This window comes from Eschrichtius robustus, chromosome 12 (genome assembly GCF_028021215.1).
Source record: "Eschrichtius robustus isolate mEscRob2 chromosome 12, mEscRob2.pri, whole genome shotgun sequence".
Lineage (NCBI taxonomy): Eukaryota > Metazoa > Chordata > Mammalia > Artiodactyla > Eschrichtiidae > Eschrichtius > Eschrichtius robustus.
This window is the reverse complement of record NC_090835.1, coordinates 5683026-5703306: the sequence shown is the minus strand read 5'-3', so window position 1 is coordinate 5703306 and position 20281 is coordinate 5683026. Positions and strand designations below refer to the sequence as shown.

Genomic DNA, 20281 nt, shown 5'->3' with positions numbered 1-20281 from the left:
TGTTGGATTAAGAAATTCCCTTTTCTCTTCTTACTACTAACAGAGACAGCTTGAAATACTACAGGGCAGTGGGGAAATACCTCATGGTTTAGGAGGAGGTAATAAATGATAAGATTTCAGAGCTCTTTTTTTTTTTTTTTTTAAATTTAGCTTTCTGGTTGGTGGGTTGTGCAATCACTTCCACAAGGGACAGGAGTGTGGAGGGAACATCCTTCAATGTCAGAACTCTCCCAGAGCTGTACAGGAAATGGGAAGTCAGACAAAGAGCCAGTCTGTGCTCTGTGACATGGGTGCCCTTCCAGGCCCCCAAACTGAATAGAAAAATTCTTCATTGTTTGGGACAATCGCTCTTGAACACAAAAACGCACTGTAACTTTCTGTTCCCCTCTACATGAAAATCCAAAGCTCTTGTTGGCTGTTAGACTACAACAGGAATACTGTATGTAGATAGTGTATGTTTAAAATAAGTATCAAAGCAAAAAAAAAAAAAAAAAAGAGAGTGAGAGAGAGAAAACCCGGCATGTTTAACTTTTTACTTGGGTCCAGAAGTTCCTCCACTAAAGAAAACACCAACAGAAATCAAAAAAGAAATACTTTAAAATGTGAGGAGTTAGTATGCTGCAAGCATAAAGCAAACTTTTAACAATGTATATTTTACCACCTCCCCGCCCCCGCCCCCAGCTCTCTCCACTGTAACCCCTGAAGGCTAAGATACAAACAACAAACTTTGTACTGAAAACAGTACCTAAGAACCGCTTGCCTTTCAAAGCACCCTAAAGTCTCAAGAAAGAGAACAAAATGCACAGAAGGCAATCAGAACCGGAAAGGAGGAGTGGCCTTGACCAAAGCAATAGGGTAGCAGTTTCTAGAAGGGAACATCTACCTTCATAGCACAGAATCCCGATATTGCTGTTCATCTTGTCCAAGTACTGGTAGTTCAACAGGTCCATCTTCATAAATAGCATTTATTGGGCTAGCACAGAAAACCAGCTCTTTGCTTTCGCCCCGAAAAAGTACGTTTCCAAAATCAACTAGTGCTGAGCAGCTCCTGGCTCTTCTCTTAAACTTCACAAAGACGGAGGCCCGGCCTCGGATCAAAACAAAGTAAAACTAAAAAAAAAAAAAAAAGACGCACACAAAATCGAACTTGCAGAAAACCCTTCAAGGGTTCGCGGGCAGACGGTATACGTCCTGGATCCTCAATCGAGCATTTAAAAATCGTTTCAGAAGTCTTTACGGGTCTTTCTTCGACGTAAGAAAGGCGCAAGGAAGGAAAACCCGAAGCCCATTTCCTAGGACAAAGCCGCGCTCGCGCCGCTCACAGCCCGCTGCGAGTTCACTGCGCTGACACGCCGACTATGCCTGGAATGACTCGTATGTGGACGAGCTTCCTCTTCCCAGCGGGAGGGAGCGATGAGCATGCTCACTGAATCCCCGGGGCTCTTCACATGTCAGGGATGTTTTCTGCACAAGATCAGGCTCTAAATGCACTAAGTGTTTGAAAGAAAGAGGAGGAGGAGGTGGAGAGTCTGCAGGAGGGGCCGGGGCAGAGCGGCTCTTGACAGGAAGCAGCCCTGCCGCTGCAAAACCGGAGGAGGGAAGAGAAAACCCAGGAAGTCGCTTTTTCAGGAGCTGAGTACAAAGTCAAAAATCCATCATGGAAGCAAACTTCCATGGAATTTAACTCTGGCGTAGCTTCACTTTTGGGTTTCAGAAACCCAAAGTGCTTTGCTGTGGTACATATACCACATATTTCTTTTCTTTTCTTTCCTTCCTTCTCTTTTAAAAGTCGTTTTACAAGGTCCATTTACACTTTAACTGTATATTTAAAATTTCGATGTCATGTTACACATAACTTCTCTCATAATTCTCATAACAACTCACATAAACAGGGCAGGGATGGTATCACCTTTTTACAGCAGCAGAAACTGGGGCTCAGAGGAATTAAATAATGGTATATGGCTCCCAAAATAGTTGGTAGAACTACTTTTAGAGTGTTTTATTCCCTTATAGCCTTCTAAAAAATAAGGAGGGGAAGAGGGAGAGAGAAAGATAAGGAGAAACAGGAAGAGAGAAAGAGAAAGAGAGAGTTTAAGGAAGTAAGACTACATATCCAAAACACAAAGCCTACCTGACACGATGGGTGGGAGGGATAAAATTATTTTCATTTTGCACACAGGAAAGCTGTTCCATCTGTGTATTAGCGGCTAACAGAGTAGCATGCCGCCACGTCACGCCTTATTGTAAGGACTTGGGCCTTAAACTTCACATCTCCAATATCCAGCACAAGTGGTGCCCAAAAGCTATTTACTGAATCAGTAAATCACTGAAAGTTCAGAATCTTCAGCACATGAAGAACACGCTAGCAAAATAAAGGGAAAAAAATAGTTTTCTCTTTGGAGATGGCACCTAGCTTTTGGCACCATGAATAGACTAGTAATTCACCACAGGAGGTGTTTCTATACTAATACTATTGTATGCTATTTGGAGATTTAGGAAATACCAAGGGGTGTGCTATACTGTAGACCAAGACTTGACATTGTAATACCCTAAAATAAGAAGTGGATAAATAATTTCAAGGGCTTATATGTTAAAAGATTAGCAGTTGCACTTTGGGTAACAGGCATGTTCATGACAAGTTGTTCTAACTGAATCCTATTTGGAGATAAATACAACAGCCAATACTGCTGCCGTCCCTGCTGCAATAGTAGTAACTGGCATAGCAGCAGGTGAAGGAGGCAACAGAAAAATCGAGATTTCACAAGCTTTAATTTACAAGGCTATTTATTAATGCTAGATTACATATTCTAGAATCTGAATAAGCTATACTGAAAGGTATGTACACCATCACTTGTAATTACAGTACTTGATGGTACTTGACGGGGAGGGTCAGAAGAAAACTCTTACAGCATCTAATATATATTATTGTACTTAATCTTAATATCTTTGGGTACAGATTCAAGTTCAACTGATAGTTTTGGTTCAAATTCAATTACCCAGTTGGTTGTGGAGAACAATTACTGTGCTACATTCTTTGACGTAATTTCTCAATCAGAAAACGTTATGAGTCATTAGCACACCCCATACGGGAGAAAGCTGGCTGCACCTTGGAATCAGTGTGGAGTTTTTAAAAATCCTAAGGCTGTGGGTGCACCCCAAAATAATCTGAAGGGGTGGGGCCCAGTGTTGGGATTGATTTTAAAGAGTCCCAGGCGATTCTAACATGCGCCCAAGATTGAGAACCACTGCTTTTATCTCAGAGGGAAAAAAATCACCTGCCTTCAGATACTTCATTTTACACAACTTATTTTGAGAAGGAAAGTTTTCTTTTTAAAGTACAGTGATTTAACCAGATCCAAACAATCCAGTGGTAACGATATGAGTAAAATATTTAGTAACTTCCCTTTAATGACTCAGTGTCACTTACAATGTAGTTTTCAGTCTCCAAGAGGCAACCACCCATGTGGACACAGGCCCACAGGTACACCTTGACCTGTGTTTGCAATGAGCTGTAGGAAAATAAAATCCCCAGCCCCCACCGCGTGTTTCCCACTGATCTGGACGCTACTGTGGTCCTGCTTAGAGCTACAGACCAGGAGAGTGAACGGGTAGAAACGTTGATAGCAATTTGACAGAGTCATCTTAGGTCCTGTAAATCTTCCAGGCAGACAGTCTGAGAAGCCCCGCCCTGAAGGGTGGCGGCCACACCCGCCGACTCCGCAGGGCAGCCAGTCCCTGCGGCTGGACCTATCCCATCACAGCTCCCCACACCGTCCACCTTCCGCTTCAAGCAGTGAACTACCTACAGTTACTCTCGAAAACCAAATTATTTCACTTCTCAGTGCACACCTTCCCTCTTTGTGCAAGACTCTTCCAGCCTCTCTCCCAGCAAACACTCATTCTTCCCTCAGGACTTGGCACACGTCTCCTTTGTCCTGTGGGACCCCCGTCCTTCTGAGTCCTCACTCCCAGGCCTCTGCCATCATTTGCCCACAGACATGCTTCCATCCTAGGCACGTCTAGGCTTTAGGAGCAAGGGCTATGCCTTCTGTACCTCTGCAATCATTTGCCCACAGACGTGCTTCCATCCTAGGCACGTCTAGGCTTTAGGAGCAAGGGCTATGCCTTCTGTACCTCTGCAGGGTCGGTCTGGCAGGAGCCTGGCACATGGTAGGCCATCAATAAATTCCTGTTGAATAAAATCTCTAAGATGAAAACACCTCAAAGGTAGACTCTCCATCTCCCCCTCCCTGCTCCCAGCACATACCAGATTATCTAACTCAATGTTTCTCCTACTGGATTCTGTCAGCATCTTCTGGGGACACAAGTCCTCACATCTGAGGGAAACTCATCTAGATTCTGATCAGGCTTCAGGTTATGGTCAACATATCCACTGAAAAAATCCAAGCGCTGGAAAACGTCAGTGCTTCTCAAGTTCATTCACAGACTAACGTTGTCATAATTAAACTACCAACAGGATTCTTCTTAAGGAAACTGGAAGGATGGTTCTAAATTTTATCCACCAAAAAAAAAAAAAAAAAAATCAGGAAGAAAGTTGGGTTTTTTTGGATGAAGAAATTTGATCTATCAGATATTTAAAACATAAAGCTACTGTATAGCATAGGAAACTATACTTGATATTTTGTAATAACCTATATGGGAAAGAACCTGAAGAAGAATCATATATATATACATATATATATGTACACATATAACTGAATCACTTTGCTGTACACCTGAAACTAACACAACATTGTAAATCAACTCTACTTCAATAAAATAAAATAAATAAATAAAACATAAAGCAAAGAACATTTCTGGGGTGGAACTGGGAAGAGAATAAGAAAAGTGAAACAGATATTGTCATATAGTAAAAACTTTAAAAACTGTAAGAAAATGTTCAGACTATCTAATTTGGAATAGGGAAACACTTTCTAAGCCTGAAAAAGAATTAAATCAAAGAAAGAAGTCACAGAGGAAACTACTGTAGAATTTGACTGAATATACAAATTTTATGTTTCGTACATCTGAAAACACCAAAACCAAGTAGAGAGGCAAAACACAAAATGGAAGAATACATTTGTGACATATACTATGGTGGATGAAGGATGAATGTTCTTGGTATATAAACATTAAAAAATAGAAAATAAGAAAAAACTTAATCTAAATTATTTTTAAATGAGCAAAGAACATGAGAAACAAATGGCCAATACAGTTTTAAAAAGCCTATTCGAGGGACTTCCCTGGCAGTTCAGTGGTTAAGACTCCACGCTTCCACTGCAGGGGGCACAAGTTCGAGCCCTGGTCGCAGGGAAGATCCCGCAAGCCACGCAGCACGGCCAAAAATATAAACAAATAAAAGATAAAATAAATACACTTTAAATTTTTTTCTTAAAAACAAGCCTATTCAACCTCATTAAAAATAGTAAAAATACAAATTAAAAAAAATTAAGTGATTCTCTACCTGCCAAATTAACAAAAAGAGAAAGCATTTCAATCTTATTTAATGCTGGTGAGGTGAGCTGCCATTGGAATTTGTGTCACTGCTAGTAAAAGTGTAAGCAGTCAATGCCTTTCTACAAAGTAGTCAACATACGCATCAAGCTGTCTGTAGTGTTGAAAATGTTCACATCCTTTCCTTGCTCTGGACTCTAGTTCTAGAACTCTGTCTTAAGAAAATAATAAGATTTGGTCAAAGAATTACATAAAGATGCTTATCATGCTTCTATTTATAATAATGAAAATCTGAAAACCTAAAAGTCCAAAAATAAGGAATGCATGAAAACTGTGGTATATCAATGACAGAATAGTATGCAACCATTATAATTCCTTCTAAAAAATATAATGACAGGAGAAAATGATATACTCAAAACATATGCTAATGGAACTACGTATGTTAAATGAAAACAAGCAAATAAAAAATATAAAAATAGTATGTACACTAAACACCAATTTTGCTTATGTATTTATAAGTATACACACATATGCAGAAAATAATATACACACACATGTATTTAAAAGACTGTACTAGAGAAAACAATAATTCAGAAAGATACATGCACCCCAATGTTCACTGCAGCACCATGTACAGTAGACAGGACATGGAAGCAACCTAAATGTCCATCAATAAAAGAATGGATAAAGAAGATGTGGTACATACATACAATGGAATATTACTCAGCCATAAAAAGGAACGAAACTGTGCAATTTGCAGAGACGTGGATGGACCTAGAGACTGTCATACAGAGTGAAGTAAGTCAGAAAGAGAAAAACAAATATCGTGTAATACCTCTTATATGTGGAATCTAGAAAAATGATACAGATGAACTTATCTGCAAAGCAGAAATAGAGACACAGACTTAGAGAACGGACATATGGGTACCCAGGGGGAAGGGGAGGGTGGGATGAATTGGGAGATTGGGATTGACATATATACACCACTGTGTATATAACATAGATTACTGATGAGAACCTTCTGTACAGCACAGGGAACTCTACTCAATGCTCTGTGGTGACCTAAATGGGAAGGAAATCCAAAAAAGAGCGGATATATGTATAGCTATAGTTGATTCACTTTGCTGTACAGCAGAAACTAGCACAGCATTGTAAAGCAACTATACTCCAATAAAAATTAATTTTTAAAAAAAAAAACAAGAAAAAAAAAGGAAAAAAATAAATAAAAATAAATAAACGATTGGAAAGCATACCAAAATGTTACCAGTGCCTATCTTGGAGGGGTAGGCATTTTTTATATTTTCCTGTGTTTCTAATTTACCTGCAAAGACTATATTCCTTATATAATCAATGTGAGGGTGAAGGAAGGTCCTCACTTTTTAAAAAGCAGGGACATACGAGAAAATATGCCCTGGTGAGACATAAGCAATGGATCATTTATATCTAATTTTTGAACACCGTGATATGTCCTTTTCATTTAGATTTAACAGCTAAAGATTTAAAAATTCCAAACATTTATTTAGAACTCTGTAAGATTTAAAGATGTTTATAATGAGGTATCTGTCCTAAAGAACAGTCTACAATATGGCGGTGTATGTCAATTATATCTCAGTAAAACTGGGGGCTAAGGAAAACAGTCTACAAGGAGAAGCTCCCTGTACTTTAAACTTTCAGAGAATGTAGACATGTATGCATATGCTTTTGTCTTCTATTATTTACTAATTATTTCATGTATTAGTAACAATACCCCGAACTAGACCATAAGCTTTGGAGAAAAGGAAAACTAAGCTTCAGTTCTTGGTATAAAGCTCCCCACAGTATAAAATAAGGGCTCCATAAATGTTCATTATGGCAGCGTCTCAACATCTTTGTGGAATAATGATGGCAAAATGATGACAGTAGGAAGCCCAGGCTAATTACTAGGTTAAATGGTTCTACTTGCTAGAGAGTTGACTACCAGTTTAGAATAGAATCAGCAAAACTGTGAGCTGCTTCATAAAAGCCAAATGATCAAAATCACTCTCGAGACACTTATTAAAAGATAAAATGCTGGGACTTCCCTGGTGGTGCAGTGGTTAAGAATCCAACTGCCGCTCTTTTCCTTCCTGGCTGCTTGAAGATCAGCCGCCATTATGAACGACACGGTAACTATCCGGACAAGGAAGTTCATGACCAACCGACTACTTCAGCGGAAACAAATGGTCATCGATGTCCTTCATCCTGGGAAGGCAACAGTACCTAAGACAGAAGTTCGGGAAAAACTAGCCAAAATGTACAAGACCACACCAGATGTCATCTTTGTGTTCGGATTCCGAACCCATTTTGGTGGTGGCAAGACAACTGGCTTTGGCATGATTTACGATTCCTTGGATTACGCAAAGAAGAATGAGCCCAAACACAGGCTTGCAAGACATGGCCTGTATGAGAAGAAGAAGACCTCGAGAAAACAGCGAAAGGAACGCAAGAACAGAATGAAGACAGTCAGGGGGACTGCAAAGGCCAATGCTGGTGCTGGCAAAAAGAAGTGAGCTGGAGATTGGACAACGGAAGGAATAAAGACTCTGCAGTGACTGTGTCTGTGGTGATTGTGCAGATTTTTCATGAGAGAGTTAATAAACTAAGACTTTTTACATTAAAAAAAAAAAAAAAAGAATCCAACTGCCAACGCAGGGGACACGGGTTCGAGCCCTGGTCCGGGAAGATCCCACATGCCGCAGAGCAACTAAGCCCGTGCACCACAACTACTGAGCCCCTGTGCCACAACTACTGAAGCCCACACGCCTAGAGCCCGTGCTCTGCAACAAGAGAAGCCACCGCAATGAGAAGCCCACGCACCGCAACGAAGAGTAGCCCGCACTCGCCACAACTAGAGAAAGCCCGCGTGCGGCAACAAAGACCCAACGCAGCCACAAATAAATACATAAATAAATAAAATTTAAATAAAGAAATAAAATAAAATGCTTTCATTAGCACACTTGCCAAGCAAGGAATATTTTAATGTTAAGTCTAACAATTATTTTTTCACAGACACCAGGAAATGTAAATAACCCTACAGGGCTACTTGGTCCCCCCGCAATGGATTCAATTGCCCTCTTCTTTCCGGGATGCTAAGTAACCAATATATTTAACTAATGCTTTCATTTTTAAGTTTATTTTTCTCCTTACCACACATTTATTTTTTCAAATCACTTTAACCTTATATGTGACTAATAATCAAAAACCCTACCAAAGGAAGAAAGTTAAGTCTGACTGTAACTTGATCTACATTATCAAGTAACCAAAAAGTTGGATGTGCAAAAGTGCCATGTTTAAGAGCATCTCTAGACCCCACTGCAATCTACGGGCACATTCTTCAGTATAATATGAACAGCAACAGTAACAATGGTGATGATAATGTTTGTTAAATACTTCATTGGTCAAGGCACTCTCACTTTTTTATATTATCTTAATTACTAAGACAAGGTTGTAAGAGAAGGAAAGCATAGAAGAGGGTTTAAGTGAAAACAAACTTAGCACTGAGTGGTAAGAAAGAAGACTTAAGGAACGAAACTTTTTCTTTTAAATATTGTTTAGAATGCAAAGTTCTGTGGCTCTTCAAAAGCTCAGCTAAAATCCCACCTTTCACAAGAACCCCATTAGCTAGGATTAATCTCTTTACGAGCCCACTGTATTTTAGGTTTACACTGCACTTAATTCTAAAACAAGGCAGACTACGAGATGATTTATGCATCTCTCCTCTACCTGATTATAAAGACCGTTTTGCACACAGTAGGTCTTCAACAGTGTAGCTGTTGAATTAAAGAAGACACCAAAACAAAACAATTTTCAAATGCCTCAAGTATCAAGGATGTAAACCTGAATATCTATTAAGTTCTCTGTGTTTTTCACATTTTCTCTCAAGGAAAGAATTCCTAAATATATCACAAAACATTGCTTATTTCTCTAACTTGGAGTTGCTCACACTGAAATGATGATGAAAAATAGACAATATTTTGTCAAATTTTTCACAAAAGCAAATGCCATTAAGCTGTATATCTTGACTTTTATTGTTTATAAAATAGTAACATTTCTAAGCTAAAACACTCTCAACTTCTATTAAGTATGACTAGATTATGTACTGTAACATAATGGGATTTTAACACAGATATATGTACTTTTTAAAAAACTTAAAATGGTTCTTCAAAGCAGAGATTTAAACTTTCAATACAACAGCACCCTCTAAGGGTGAATTTTAAATTGCAAAGACAACTTCGGAAAAGCAAACTGCCTAATTTCTCACCTGAGTTCAAACACCGTAAGCCTCTTATTTAACTTAAAAAGTCACCGTGAAGGGAATTCCCTGGTGGCGCAGTGGTTGAGAATCTGCCTGCCAATGCAGGGGACACAGGTGCGAGCCCGGGTCTGGGAAGATTCCACATGCCGCGGAGCAACTAGGCCCGTGAGCCACAACTACTGAGCCTGCGCGTCTGGAGCCTGTGCTCCACAACGAGAGAGGCCGCGATAATGAGAAGCCCGCGCACCGCGATGAAGAGTGGCCCCCACTTGTCGCAACACTTGCCGCAACTAGAGAAAGCCCTTGCACAGAAACAAAGACCCAACAGAGCCATAAATAAATAAATAAACAAACAACAAGAACGAAAAAAGTCACAGCGAGTATCTTTTAACAAACAGTTCCATTCTCATTAAACTTTGCAAAAATTAAAAAAATCCTAACAAAACCAATTCACTTGATATCAAATGAGTGAATAGGAAATCTGCTTTACTAACATGAATTTAAGATAAAAATAGCATTTAAAAGTTCAGACTAGGATTGATGTTTTAAATAAATCAGAATAAATCAGTACTGGGGAAGGGAATATAATTAATTAGCATTCCCAAGAAAGAAGAAATCTCTTGCAAAACACTATAACTTATTAGTTTTAAACTAGTGCCTTATAAGCTTGAAACAAATGTTTCCTTATTAACAAAAATAATTATTTTAGTGGTTTTCATTATTGCAGACAATTTAGTTCAGTAAATCCCATTCAAAGAACCTTCATAAATAAAATATTATTCTGATATTCACATTCTCACCAATTATAATTATCCACAGACGTATTCTTGCCAGGTTGGCTAGCACTTACTGCCATGGTAAAAACAGGAGAAGTCCAATGGAGGAAAAGTCCTAAATATTTAACATCTGAAGGTCAAGGTCACTGAACTGACAGTCCCAATTTCTGATTCAATCTTCACCTAGCAGTTCAATTTGCCTTCACAGTATTTCATTCATTAGGCACCATTTTTCTACCTCCAGAATCACCCTTCCCACCAACTAGGATCCAGTCTAGAAAACAGACAACACACCTGTTTTTTAATAGAGAGAATTTTAATGCTTCCTCCCAACCTGTGACCCCTTCCAGTAACTACCCTCATGAGGTAACTACTATCCTAACTTTTAAGAGCATTAGATTAGTTTGACCACTTAATACAAATAGAATCATATGGTATGTAACTTTATGTGACTGGATTCTTGCATTCAACATTATGTTTATGAATGTTATCCTTATTTTTAAGTGAAGGTGAAAATCACTCCTTTTCATGGCTGTATAGTGTTCCATTGCTCTAATGGACCACACTTCATTCTACAGCTGATGGACATTTAGGTAGTTTCTATCTGGAGGATATTATAAACAGTGCTGCTACAAATATTCTAGTCTCTGTCTTTGGTGAGCACGGACTGCATTTCTGCTGCATACATTCAGCTTGAGTAGATACGTTAGGTCATAGAGCGAGCATACATTCAGCTTGAGTACTCAAGTAGTTTTCCAAAGTATTTGTACCAATTATACTCCTGCCAGCCGTGTATGGGATTTTAGGTTGCTGCATGCCCTTGCCAGCACTTTTTCATCTTTTCATTCCTACTACATGGGTAGGTACAGAGCAGCCTCACTGTGGTTTTACTTCACACTTCTCTGACCGAGAGTAAAAACATTTAAATGCTCATAAGAGGCAGAGGGATAGGATTCACCACACAGAACAGTGGGGTAAGGGTCTAATCCACTGGCTCTCAAACAGAACCATTTTGCTTCCCTCAACCCAGGGGACCTTTGGCAATGTCTGGTTGTCACAACTTGGCGGTACCACGGGTATCTAGTGGATGGAGGCCAGGGATGTTGCCAAAGACACTACAATGCACAGGACAGCCTCCCTGAGCGAAGAATTTTCGGGACCAAAACGGCAGTAATGCTGCTGCCAAGAAACCATGATCTAAGCGGACCGTTGTTAGACTCATCCCCCTTAGTCATGTGATCAATGTAATCAATGGCCGGTACAGCTCAAGAGGTCAATTTCCTACTGTCTTCAATTTCCTCAAGCTGAAGGAACAGAAAGACAAAGGATACTTACTACGTGCTGGGCGTGGCACATGGCAGAGCGCCAGGTTCTCTCAGGTATCTTGTTTCTTGTTAAATCCTCACAACAATGCTGGGAGGTACTCTCACCATTTTATAAATGAGGAAACATATCAGGCTGAGAAGCTTGTCCAAACTCACACAAAGAGTGTAGAACTGGGATCTGAAGCTGTGATTTTCCACTCCACCCAGGGCCTTACTTTTAACCAAAAATAAGAAGAGTTTTTAAAGTCTACAGTGATTTATCTTGCAAGGGGGCGAGTTTCACTCTAGATTTGCAAAAAGCAGCTGAATAAAAACTAGGTATGAAAACGAGATCATTTGCAATGTTAAGTTAACAAGCACCTGTAAGAACTGTACCCTAAACTTTTTCAACAAATTCATCTTCTTCACCACACTGTGATCTCTTTAAAGTTAGATCTGTGCCTTACTTTTCTTTGTATATGCCCCAGTGCCTATAGGAGTAGACATTTAAAGTTTCCTGGATTAATTACTGACCTAGAAACACCAAAGAGGGAAGAAAGGGTCTTCAAAAAGCAAGCAGATGGTTCAGATTTTATTTTATTTTTTTCACCAAGTCAACTATATTTTGGTAACATAAAACAGAATTAGATGTTTTGGTTGAAGACATTCGATTAAATCAAATAAAGGTCAATACCATCAAATTCTTTTCACAACACAGACAATTCAATTTTTCCAAGGATGGATTTGCCAGCATGGCCTTGTCGTCATCCTCTGGATGTTATTTACTGACGCTTCTGTTAGTGAGGACATTGCAATCATAGGCTCACCAGAAATCCATTCATTGAAAGAGAGGTTTACAACCCTGGCTGTGCATTAGAATCACCCAGGAAGCCTTGAAAGCCACGGATGCCAGGCCATGGATGCCAGGCCCTGGACCTGGCAGTTGATTGAGCAAAGCTGGGGTGGGGCCCGGGGGGGGCCCGGAAAGACATATTTTGAACTTATACCCAGGAAACGACTATACTCAGACCAGTTTGGAAACAGCTCCCCAGGTAATTCTGACACACTCCCCACCCCTGAGTATGAGACCACTGCACTGGGGATTCTGAACTGAATTTCATACCCCCTGCCTTCCAGCCCTTCCACCCCCTCCAGAGCTCAAGGGCATCCCAGTGAGCTACCCATGGGCAGTACCAGGGGGTGACATAAGCCCACCTAAGAAACAGCTCAACTTCCTCCCCACGAGGAAGTGATCCCCTCCTTTGAATTTGCACAGCTCCAATCTTGCTTTACACGGAAGGGAATGCTTTACATTCTCAGCCTCTCTTTTAACTACCAATGCTCTGTAGCCAGAATAGGACTAGAGTTTTATAAACTATCAATACTCAACTGTACTAACACCAGAAATGTACGCACCAGGATTCCTGCTTATCCCCACGTGGGTAGGGATCTGTGGTGTGAGGGGTCCTGGGAAGGAGACAGAGCACTCACTGGAGGAGCAGAGCAGGGTCGCCAGCGCGTGTCCAGTAACGGCTGATGGTGGTGAGTTTTTAGTGACTCGCGGCACCAGGAACCTCCCATCAGAGGACTTAGTGGCACATGTGCGCCTCTGATTGATGCCCACCTCCCCCCAGCTCCCGTATCACTGCTTCCCCAGCACCTGACACAACGCCTGGCACCTGGTAGGTGATGAATGAAGATTTGTTGAAAGAAAAAATGAGAAGGAAGGACTGTAGAACCTAAGCTGGGCCTGGAGGAAAGCAAGGAAGGATGGGACGCCCCGAGTTCTGGATGGAGTCTAGGGGAGTCGGGCAGAGAGCGCGTGGACAGCTGGGGGGCTCTGCGGAACTAGGTTTCCAAGTAGGCTTAGCAGACGGGCGACATCCCAGCCTCCCAGGGAAGCGCCAACTACCAACGACTGTGGCCCCAGTAACAGGAACCACAGCCCTGGGGAGGGAGTCAGACCCTAGGGAAGGAGAGAGGAGGGCCTGGGACTAACCCGAGCAGGAAAGGGCTGCAGGTGACCATGGCCACTTACAGGTGCAGCCAGCAGTGGCTCCCCTCCCCCAAAGGAGGAGAAAGAAGCTAGAAGCTGAGGGGGTCAGGAACCCCAATTTCCTGAGCTCTCAGCACCTCACGCTGCTCTCCCAGCACAAGAGAGCACCAGACCCAGAGTCAGAACCACCAGGGTCCTATCCTGCTCGGACCCACGATCAAGGGATGGTGATCAAAGAAATCTACCTCCCGGCCTCAGTTTCCTCATCTGCAAAAGGGGTAGATCGAACCTCCCCTGCCCAGCACAGACCCGGCTATCACAGCGGTCCATAACCACAAAGTGCGCACAAATGTAGGGAACGACGGCCACCATTCTTCCTTAAGATGAGGCTTTCTCTGTATCCCATGAGGAGAAGCCGGGCCTGTTCAGACAAGGAGACCGCCCCACCCTGCCCCACCCCAAGAACCTCAAACAGAAACAACATCCATAAAAAAGAAGCGGGAACAAAGGTCTTAGTAGCCCTTTCCTTCAGCTTAATAAGGCCATAGTACGTGGCTTTCTGAAAGGAGAGGCCAGCAGTCCTGAGGCATTTCAGTAATTCAAGCTGGCAGGGGACCTGTGAAGGTATCTGCACACACCTTTTTTTTTCTTTTTTTTTTAAACTTTAAAAATATGATCATAATGCATGCTCAGTTAAATTTAGCATTCTTACCCTACAAGCTGTCAAATATTCAAAAATCACATGAACTACTCATCCATCACTTAAATGAAACAAAAGCACATCCTGAAGACGGCATTAAAAACAGGGTCTAGTACTTGACACGAGTTACTCTGCTGGTGGAACACAAGATGCACCACGTTTACCACACCCCCCCCCCAGGCCTCGCCTCCCCTCTCCCGTCCACCCGGCTTCACAGACACACTCTTCTCTCCTTCTCCTCTATCGTATCAGAATCAGCCCTAAAATTCTCAGGTTCTGGACAATTCCTCTCTTCCCTTTCGCCCCTCACCCCCATCCAACTGCGGGCTGCCACTTTCATTTGCAATCTCAATAGTTTCATATTTTATATAATAAATGACGGTGATTATTATTTAGAGATGGTTGTTTCTGGATGAGCTAATGAGTTTCTCTTTGGTTTTTGTTACTGAAGGGATGTGAAGAGTGAATTAGAGCTGTCCCTCCAGGGCAAAAAAGAGACAGAGAGAACTAGAGAGAGACATTTTTTATCACAATAGACATGAAGAATATTGTTTAGGTCATTTTCAGCAACAGTGACTGTGAGAGGCCTCCAAGTGCCCGTTTTACATTTCTTTGGGGAGAACACTGAGGCTACCTAGAAGAAATCTGGCTTTTCTCTCCAAAAAAAGAATGAGAAAAACTAAAATTACCAGTTGTCTCTAGTTCTAGGTGAGGCTAGTTACGAGAGGGTTACGGAGCCTGACCACTTCACCCATTAAAGTGTCAGGTATAATCCTATTACTTCTGAATGCCTATCGGTGTTCTGTGACAGTCCGGTTATTCAAGGATCACCGTGACAGGATATCTGTGCTACCAGCCCTGTGCTACGAGCTGCCAAGAAGAAAATTATGACCCTCGCTGCAGTAATGCCAATTTACACTGCATCTAAGTAAATGCTTCTTCCTGCTCTCGCTCTCTTCCCCATTTCCCCAGTAAAACAAGTTTTAAAAAGAGAGGGGGAAACACGAGAAAGAACCGCACTGCACCTGCACACTTAGTGGTGTCTACTCCCCAAAGCAACAACCAAATGGCCTTACTTTATTTGCAGACGTGCTAAAGGTACAAACGGCTTGGAGCACACGCTGAACCACTTCTAGTTTTTTGGGGTTCTTTTTTGTTTTTTTCACATCTTTATTAGAGTATAGTTGCTTTACAATGTTGTCTTAGTTTCGGCTGTACAACAAAGTGAATCAGCTATATGTAGACATATATCTTCATATGCCCTCCCTCTTGAGCCTCCCTCCCACCCTCCCTATCCCACCCCTCTAGGTGGTCACAAAGCACCCAGCTGATCTCCCTGTGCTATGCGGCTGCTTCCCACTAGCTATCTATTTTACGTTTGGTAGTGTATATGTGTCAGAGCTACTCCCTCACTCCATCCCAGCTTACCCTCCCTCCCCCAGGGTCCTCAAGTCCATTCTCTACGTCTGCGTCTTTATTCCTGCCCTGTCACTAGGTTCATCAGTACTGTTTTCTTAGATTCCATATATATGTGTTAGCATGCAGTATTTGTTTTTCTCCTTCTGACTTACTTCACTCTGTATGACAGACTCTAGGTCCATACACCTCACTGCAAATAACTCAATTTCCTTCCTTTTTATGGCTGAGAAATATTCCATTGTATATATGTGCCACATCTTCTTTATCCATTCATCTGTTGATTGGACACTTAGGTTGCTTCCATGTCCTGGCTATTGTAAATAGTGCTGCAATGAACATTGTGGTACACGTTATCTTTTTAAAAAAAATAAAATAAATTATTTATTTATTATTATTTATTTTTGGCTGCATTGGGTCTTCATTTCTGTGCGCGGGCTTTCTCTAGTTGCAGCGAGCAGGGGCTACTCTTAGTTGTGGTGCGTGGGCTTCTCATTGCGGTGGCTTCTCTTGTTGCAGAGCACGGGCTATAGAGCACAGGCTCAGTAGTTGTGGCGCACGGGCTTAGTTGCTCCGCGGCATGTGGGATCTTCCCGGACCAGGGATCAAACCCGTGTCCCCGGCATTGGCAGGTGGATTCTTAACCACTGCACCACCAGGGAAGTACCTATCTTTCTGAATTATGGTTTTCTCAGGGTATATGCCCAGTAGTGGGATTGCTGGGTCGTATGGTAGTTCTATTTTTAGTTTTTTAGTTTTTTAAGGAACCTCTATACTCTTCTCCATAGTGGCTGTATCAATTTACATTCCCACCAACAGTGCAAGAGGGTTCCCTTCTCTCCACACCCTCTCCAGCATTTATCGTTTGTAGATTTTTTGATGATACCCATTCTGCCCAGTGTGAGGTGATACCTCATTGTGAACCACTTCTAGTTTGACCTGCAACCACCAAGGAAAGGTAACTGACACGTTTTCCTCTGGAGGGCTGACACGCAAAACAGAAGCCTCCTTCCTCTTTTTTTTTTTTTTTTTTAAGATGTATTTATTATTTATTTGTTTATTTATTTTTGGCTGCGCTGGGTCTTAGTTGCGGCATGCAGGATGTTTCGTTGCGGCATGTGGGCTTCTCTCTAGTTGTGACGTGTGGGTTTCTCTCTCTAGTTGTGGCTCACGGGTTCCAGGGCGCGTGGGCTCTGTAGTTGTGGCTCACAGGCTCTCTCGTTGAGGTGTGCAAGCTCAGTAGTTGTGGTGGGCAGGCTCAGTTGCCCTGCGGCATGTGGGATCTTAGTTCCCCTATCAGGGATCGAACCCCTGTCCCCTGCACTGGAAGGTGGATTCTTTACCACTGGACCACCAGGGAAGTCCCCTTCTTCCTCTTACCGAAGCGAACCTTCCAATCATCTTCCGACAGGGCACCGCAGTGTGTTTGCTGTCTTAATGTCATGATTAATGAAAGAATCGGCTGCCAGTTTTGATAAACTGGAAAGGCCACAGAGGAAAAAGAATACATGAACTCTCTCTGGACCTTTCCTCTTATTCATCTGGCACGTGGCCCGCTATTCTTCATGAAAGAGAAAAATCATGCCCTCAATTTTCACTCGTAAACGCACTGAATGAAAAGAGCATCTGAGTAACTTGCCCCATAGGCACTTATAAAATGTTTAAATGCCTACAGTGTGCACTTAGTACATGAATGTGGCAATATTTTCAAGACCCAGAAGGTTTGCTATTTGGCTGTTGATAGAAGGCACTACACAAAATGTACCACCCAGAGTTTATCATTATTACTACTGCTAAAAGAGTGATGCTGAGCCCCAGAGGCAGAGGCACCTAGCGATGCTCCCCATACGTACCTCTTATCGCCAAGCCTCAGACACAAATTTATCCTGTCCAGGGTCAGGAGAGAGGTAAACATCTAGAATTTAAACCCAACACAGATGCAATTTTCATGCCTCCAAGAAGTATGCACTTGTCTTCCGAACCCTAGACATATGGCATGCAAGACACCCAATAAACAGTACGGACAGGGTGCCATGTTAACCCAGGTACCACTTCACTGGCCTAGAACAGGATGGGGTCCAAAGATGAAGCCAACACGGTCCCTGTCCCTGAAGAGCTCATAATTGACGACAGACCACAGGAACCACAAACAAAAACAGAAGGCAGAGGAGGGAGAAACCCTATTTTCTGAAGGGACTTAGGGGTGAGCTTCATGAAGAAAGTGGCATTTGTCTGGGCCCTTAAAAGAACAGCATTCCAAAGCGGGGTTGAGTACTTCGTTAGACACAAACAAAAGTAAATATTTGATATAACTGATCAATTATTCCAGAGGCATATGAAGTGAATTTTGATTACTGTGGACAAAGGTAACTTAAATGATAGAAATATTTGAAATGTGTAGTCCTGGAGGCCAGGAGTTAGTCAGAAGTAGGTTCCAATCTTGGTTCTGCTACGAACTAGCTCTGTGAGTTGAGGCATATAACTTAACCTCTCTGGTCTAGTTCTCCATCTTCGGAAAATGGGGATGATGCTGGCACCTCCAAAAGGCAGATCCTCTCCTTGGATGCCAGCACTCTTAGCAGGGCACTAAACACAGCCTGCTCTGGTCTCAAATGGCTTTACCTCCCCTATAGACCAAGAGCTTCCTGGGGTCCTCTGCTTAGTCTGAAACACTCAGCACAGTGTTGGTACTAGCAGACACCCCATAATTGCCAAATTCTCCTCCTTCTACTGAATTTCTATTTACTATGCAAATACTTTCCTTTGTTCTTCAAGTTGTGAAATATGCCAATGTCAAAATCTGAGTTTTACCTGGCACTCGTCAGCACATCTCTATCCCACTAGGGTTTTTTGTTTGATTAATGTTACAGGTTTAAAATATATATATATTTCTTTGGGGACTTGGGTATACGAAATGCCAGTGGAAAACCATTTGAATTTAGTTCTCAGAATTAAAAATTAAGTAACTGTGGGATCCTAAGAGAAGACTTTTAAGCATTATGTTAACTGAACTTGCATTTCAGCTTTGCTCCCACAAATCAAGGAAAACGCAGAACACCAAAGGGCGACCAGACCACCGCACACTTCACTTCCTCAGGGCAGAAGTGGCACCAAACAGCAACATGATCACACACTACAGTCTTCCCAAAAATGGACACATATACCCTGCTTGTTTCTCTTCAGACACTAAGTGAGAAGGACCTGAGCACACTGATTTCACAGCCAAAATTCCTGCCATACTGGAGAGAAGGACCCTCAGGATGGAGCACTGCTAAGCAAGTACTCTGAGGCAGCTGCCTGTAGCCCCTGCACTCCCAAACACATCACGCAGCAAATTGCTACCCCAGAAAGAACAATCTCATTTAAAACTGAGAAATAATGAGAAAGGAAAGAACAATCTCATTTAAAACTGAGAAATAACGAGAAAGGAACCATCACTGAATGATGCAAGTCATGTGCAAGATAAAAGAAAGAAAGGACAGTTACAAATAACAACGAGTTAAAGAAAACACACCAGAGAAATCATGCTGCAAAGAATTTGAATTTTATGAACCAACATTTCCCTATGAGATTAAAAAAAAAAGGCGTAACCTCTTTGAAGTAAGAGCTCAAAGAGGAAACAGTAAGACAACAAGGAGAAATGAAGAGAGCTAGCAAAGTTCAGGGAAGAAATAGAAAAGAAGAATTCGGCTACGATAGAAATGGATACCACATTAAAAACAATAAAAGAAACAGAGACATTAATGAAAATTCAATTCAGTCTATGAAGGACAGGCAGGCTTCAGGAAATCACCGGGATTGGTTCAAGGATGAACAGACACCTTGTCCATGTTTTCTGTAGACTTTCTGGAAAGAAGCCTAGGAGAGCTATCAGAAGAGACATTCTTCTCTGGTGAACAGGGTGCAACCATTCTGCTACTACAAAGGAGGTCAGCCAAGGACAAAGCCACATACCAAGAAAATCACAGAGAAATTAAGCCAGAACCTGAAAACAACGGATCCTTTTAATCAAACTGCACCTGAAGCCCACCCTACCTTCACACTGTCCCGCTATGTGAATTAATAAATTCCTTTTGTCTTTAAACTCATTTTGATTGAGTTTTCCATTATCTACATCGTAAGCTTCTTCATATAAGAGATTTTTAATATTAAAATAGAAAAAGGAAAGTTTTTCATATTTTTAAAATAACATACCACAAAGACAAAAGAGAAACAGCTGAAAAGTTATTCAAAACAATAAGAGAATATAGCAAAATGACTTGTTGTAAAATTAACTTATCAAAATCCAATATAAAATTAACATTTTATGTGTGGTAGACACAATCTGGTGGCTCATTCAAAATACACTCCCAACTCCCTTCT

At 41.6% G+C, this 20281-nt stretch overlaps 1 protein-coding gene and 1 pseudogene across 2 annotated transcripts in view; one reads left to right on the top strand and one right to left on the bottom strand.

Annotated features, from left to right (window-relative positions):
• The window catches only part of VGLL4 (vestigial like family member 4), a 153695-nt gene that overhangs the window by 79709 nt on the left and 53705 nt on the right, over positions 1-20281 (bottom strand). Inside the window, exon 1 of one of the 2 annotated variants that reach the window (XM_068559092.1) lies at positions 884-1474. The exons of the other annotated variant lie outside the window; for it this stretch is intronic. Within the exon in view, the coding sequence (XP_068415193.1) occupies positions 884-965 (82 nt within the window). The 5' untranslated portion in view covers positions 966-1474. Of the gene's footprint in view, positions 1-883; positions 1475-20281 lie in introns of those variants that run through there. 2 annotated transcript variants of the gene reach the window in all.
• Positions 7554-8107, top strand: LOC137773241 (small ribosomal subunit protein eS24 pseudogene; annotated as a pseudogene).